At 59.5% G+C, this 4,860-nt stretch overlaps 1 protein-coding gene across 1 annotated transcript in view; it reads right to left on the reverse strand.

Moving 5' to 3' along the window:
- Positions 1 to 475: 475 nt before the first annotated feature.
- LOC102477536 (anthrax toxin receptor-like) overlaps positions 476 to 4,860 on the reverse strand; it is a 25,708-nt gene continuing 21,323 nt past the window's right edge. The window contains exons 15-16 of the mRNA XM_027771520.1: positions 4,468 to 4,608; positions 476 to 943 (exon numbers count right to left, since the gene is read on the reverse strand). Of these exons, the coding sequence (XP_027627321.1) occupies positions 488 to 943; positions 4,468 to 4,608 (597 nt within the window). The 3' untranslated portion in view covers positions 476 to 487. The remainder of the gene's footprint in view (positions 944 to 4,467; positions 4,609 to 4,860) is intronic.

Genomic DNA, 4,860 nt, shown 5'->3' on the forward strand with positions numbered 1-4,860 from the left:
GGGGGGGGGGGGGGGGGGGTTCTGGAAGGCAATGTCCCACTCCAGGAAGGGCCTCTCCTGCGAAACATTCAGATTTTGGTGAACCGAAACAAGGAACAAGAAACAGTGCACATGAGAAATTCAAGAACTTCCTTCAACAAAATTAGGGAGGGGTTGTGGTGTTGCACCTGCATTTCCAATATTTTGGGGCATTTGTCACAGAAAATTGGTACACGACTCCACATGTCCCAGCTTTGGTGACATGAAGACAGGCGGGGTGGAGGGCCACCAGACTCCATGCCCAGCGTCTATAACTCCCCAGGTGCTGGGCCCTGGCAGGTGCAGCACAGGGGTATCTCCACAGGAGGGCAGTCACCCCAGTAAAGAAACTCTTCATTTAATCATCCCCAAATTCCAGCCCCTGCTGACCCAAACCAAGACTCTGCGCATGCCCAATTCAGCAAACAAAGGCCTTTTAATCCCAGGACCTGGGGCCTGCAAGGCTGAGCTACGGGGGTGGGAGTGACAAAGGGGTTCTGCACAGGGCCCTGGCAGCAGAGGCAGGCAGCAGCAGCTGCATCCTGGAGGGCGGCCTGGAGCACCTGCTTGGGAGGGGGTGTCTCTGGAAGTAGCTGCTGAGGAGGCCGCGCTGCCTGCTGGGTCTGAGGCAGAAGTCTGACCTGCAGGGAGCCCGTGGCAGGGGCAGGTACTCTGGGGGCAACTGAAGGCAGATCTTTGGGCCACAGGGTCCCTGTGGGATGGGGAGGTACTCCAGTCTGGATGGAAGGCTGATATTTGACCAGCAGGGCGCCTGCGGGAGGGGCAGGTACTCTGGCTGGGGTCGGAGGCAGACGTTGGACCAGCAGGGTGCCCGTGCCAGGCAGAGGCCCTCCCGGCTGGGTTGAATGCAGATCTTCGGGCCGCAGGGTGTCCGTGCCCAGCGTGTGAGGCCGGTGCACCTGCCCTGCGGGACGAGAAGAGACACGGGCCACAGGACGTCGTTGGGCCTGGGCCTAGGGACAGGGTTCTGTTGTTACCGAGGGGACGGCCGGCACAGGCCTCCTCAGGGGTGACGGGCTGTGGGTGCAGCCGCTCCTGGGCCCCTTTGTTTGGGAAGAGGATGACCCAGACCCTTTGGGGCCGAACGTCTGCGGGACCCAGCGCTTTGCTGTTCCCTGCACCCAGCACGCAGGCTGCAGCTCGCCACCCACAGCTCGGGCCGCACCCGCTCTCCTCTCCCTTGTCTGGGCCGGGCCTCCCCTCTGCTGCTTCTTCTGCCCGTGAGCAAGACAAGCCCGTCTGAAGAGCTGCCTGGGGCCTTCCAGAAAGGCCCTTGTGTACCCTCGTGTCCCTCACCCCGGGTAAGGACGAAGGGCTGGTCCCAGTCCTTGTGTGACCTCAGGCCGGTGCTCAGCCTCGGGGAATGGCTTTCCTGAAACACAGCAGCTGTGCCGAAGGCCGGTGACCCCTGTCCATTCCTCCTTTCCTCCTAACGGAGACCGGATCTCACTGGGGAGCCTGTGCCACTCTGTAAACTATCCCAGAGTCCTCCTGGGCCAGGTGCCCTGGAGCAAATTCCGGGCAGTGGAATGCGCACAGGAGTGGCCCTGCACTGCTCTGGAGAGAGCTCCTTGCCTCTTCCCTTCTCATTTTTTTTCTTTTTGTTTTGATTTTGTTTTTGTTGCTGTGTTTGTTTTTACTATAGCATATGTGTGCTCATTGGAGAGAGAAAGAGAAGAGGAAAGTAAGGAAGCCCACCCCCGTGGAGGATGGCCACACCACAATCCTTTCTCTGTTTTATTCTAGGAATTTGGGGCATGCACACACATGCACCTGACATGTGCCTCGCGTCGCCAGGTCCAGCACTCAAGCCACACAGCTAGTGGGCTAGCCGTCCTAAGCTGCAGGCCACCTGCTAGTCCCCGCCTCTTTTCTGACTTGAATGTTATAGACGTGTGGCCTGGGCTCCAAAAGCAGCCTTATAAGCATGAGCGTGAGCTGACTGGCCTATCAAAGAGGACTTCTCAGCAGTCTCCCTCACAACCCCAAAGCTTTTCTCTTGCAGGATTAATATGAAGTCAATCAAGGAGGGAAAAAAAAAGAGAGAGAGAAGCAAAATATCTAAGAAACAGGAAATGGAAAACTATTTGTTGAAAATAGCCTGCATGGAATATCTTTGAGCTAATATACAGTGTATTCTGGATGGAAAATTCACTTTGTATGCTGCAATGATACGAACATTTTAAAAATGAATGAATAAAAGGAAGTGAAGCCCATCAGATAAAATTCTTTTTTAGGCCACTGTGCTTCTCATTCATGGATGCACAGAGGCTTTCTCTCTGGAATATCCCTCAACAGCTGTCTGCAAGGTGAAACCCCAGTCATTATTCGTTTCTGTTCACTTATCTGGGGCTGCACGCACCTGTCACAGAGAGCTAGAAAGGGACAGGGGGAAACCCCACCTGCACATGTACAGTCCCTTCCCCGTCCACGTCTGCCTTTCCTCGGGTGTGGGTGCACACACTCCTACCTGGTGTGTCCCTCAAGCCACAGGGCCTGGGATTCAAACCACACTGTTGGCCATGTGGGACCCAGCTCCTTACCACCAGGCCACTTGCTGGCCTGTCCTCTACTGTCCTTCAAGACAGTTCAAGCTTGGCCTCTTCTAGGAAGCCCCTCCTAATCCCCCCAGATCCCTGCTGCCCGGCTTTCCAGGCCCACCTAAAGTCACACTGCCGGCCCCGGCACCAACCTTGAGCCAAGGCTCTCTACTCGTCAGGCCCCAGAAATAGAACCCTCAGGGACGAGGGCAGTGGCCTCTGCCTCCAGGCTGGACCCTGATAGGGTGGGGAATTGGATGGCAAAGACTACTGTATGGCCAGACCCACTGGGGAGTGTCTCTCTCTCTCTCTCTCTCTCTCTCTCTCTCTCTCTCTCTCTCACTCTCGCACGTGCTCACACACTCTGGCAGAGAAAAATTTCCGAGATCACCTAAACGAAGTGATTTATCCCAGGGTCCAAGGTGATGACATGAGGAGGGACAGTTTGCACCTGGTCAGAGCCATCAGTGCCGGACACAGAGCACTGCGACTCTCGGCCACCCGCACCCCTGGCACCACGTGGACAGCTGGGTACACTGGCTGGAGCCCCTGGGGAGACTCGCGAGCTCCAGTAATCCCAGAGGCTGTCACCAGGTCCCTGGTGACATCAGTACCTGGCTGCAGTGTGGGTGAATGAAGGGGCACAGGGAATGCCCATTCCCTGTGAAGCAGACCAGGAAGAGGGTCACAGGGCTGGGACGCTGCTGTGTAGGTCTGCTTACTGTAAACACTGAGGGAGGGAACGAGGTGCTCCTGTGCTTGGGGTGGAGACTTACGCTCTGCTCTGGGAGAGGTGCCCAACCAGGGCAGAAAGAAGAGAAGGTCAGGGCAAGCAGAAGGTGGTGGGTGACACCAGGGCCCAGGACCCCATGAGGAGCCCTTCTGGGCCCTGTGTGGGAGGTCCTGCCTGCGCTCAGAGCCCTGGCTGGGCAGCCTCCTCCCTGGAGGGTGACTTGGACTTTTCTGGGCCCACCCCGAGAGAGATAGGTAAAACAGGGCTAGCCTGTCCTGCTGCCCCCTCACCCCCGAGGCTGCAGAAGAGACAAAGGAGGCTCCTAGGACAAAGTCCCCTGGTCTGACACAGACAGCTGCAGGCCCAGGGGGAGACTCAGCCAGGAAGAGCTCTGGGACAGTCCCTCACTGCAGCCTGGGCCCTCTCCCTCCACATCCAGGCCCTCCTCGACTCCATGCAGGCCCTTCTCATCCACATCCATGGACTCCCTCCCTGTCTAAGGCTCCCTGGCTGTTGCCTGGCTGTTGCCATGGTGGATCCTAGCGGCTCCAGGAGGAAGGGGTCTCCTAGCAGTGAATTGCTGTCCTCGGGTCCCAGGTACCCGGTGACAGCCTCTGACCCTCCCCGGGGCTGTCCTCCCTGCCGCCCCGTCACCCTCTCTCAGCAGGCCTCGCGGCCCAGGGGTGAGTTTCCCCTCTGCCCAAGGAGCGTGTATGGGGCTGCCCAGGCCCACTGCATTTCCTGAGGGCATCCCTGGTGGTGTGAAGCCACCTGAGCGCTGGTTTGGGGTCTCCCTCCCTGACCTGCGAGGCCCTGCGGGCCTCACCTGGTTTCTCCTCATCCGCCCTCAGGCTGCAGTTTGACACCCAGGTAGCCCCAGGGCGGAACCCAGTGCTGTGGGAAGCTGCACTGCCCAGACACCTGCCATCTCCCTGCCAGAAACCAGGAAGTTCCCTGGGGAGCCCTGCCTGTGGGAGAGGCCTGGGGACAGGAGCCCCACTGGAGGTCTGTGCCCTGGCCACTCCAGCTGCTTCTCCAGCTCCACGTGGTTGGAGCTCCCTCCCGCAGAGCCCGGCTCCCTGCAGGCCACTCTGCATGGGCAGCTGCCCGCGCAACTGCAGGCCCACCTGGGCCCCGGCCTTGCTGGCCTCTCACCTGGGTCCCTCTCAACCCGCACGGTCCTCGGCACCCCCAGCAGCACAGAATCACTGTGGGGCAGGCAGGAGGCGGTGGTGGAGGAGGTGGCGCTGGAGGAGGGAGCGGTGGTGGCTCTGGAGGTGGTTTCTTCTCTGACTCCTGGGAGAGAAAGCCCCATGGGCTCCTTGGCTGGCAGCCCCAGGGAGCGAGGCGCATGCTCAGCTGCACCTAGTGCTGGGCTGGCCACTCAGCAGAGGGCACAGGGAGCCTAGGACAAGTGAGGAACACCCCGCAGGGAATGTCCCTCAGGGAAAATGCCCCAAGCCTCCTGTCCCTGGGCTCTCCTGCCTGCCCTGGTGGCAGGATCTGGCCATTCCCGGGAATGGGCACCGCCCGGTTCGGGCCTCCCGG

This window comes from Tupaia chinensis, unplaced genomic scaffold (genome assembly GCF_000334495.1).
Source record: "Tupaia chinensis unplaced genomic scaffold, TupChi_1.0 Scaffold000221_1, whole genome shotgun sequence".
Lineage (NCBI taxonomy): Eukaryota > Metazoa > Chordata > Mammalia > Scandentia > Tupaiidae > Tupaia > Tupaia belangeri.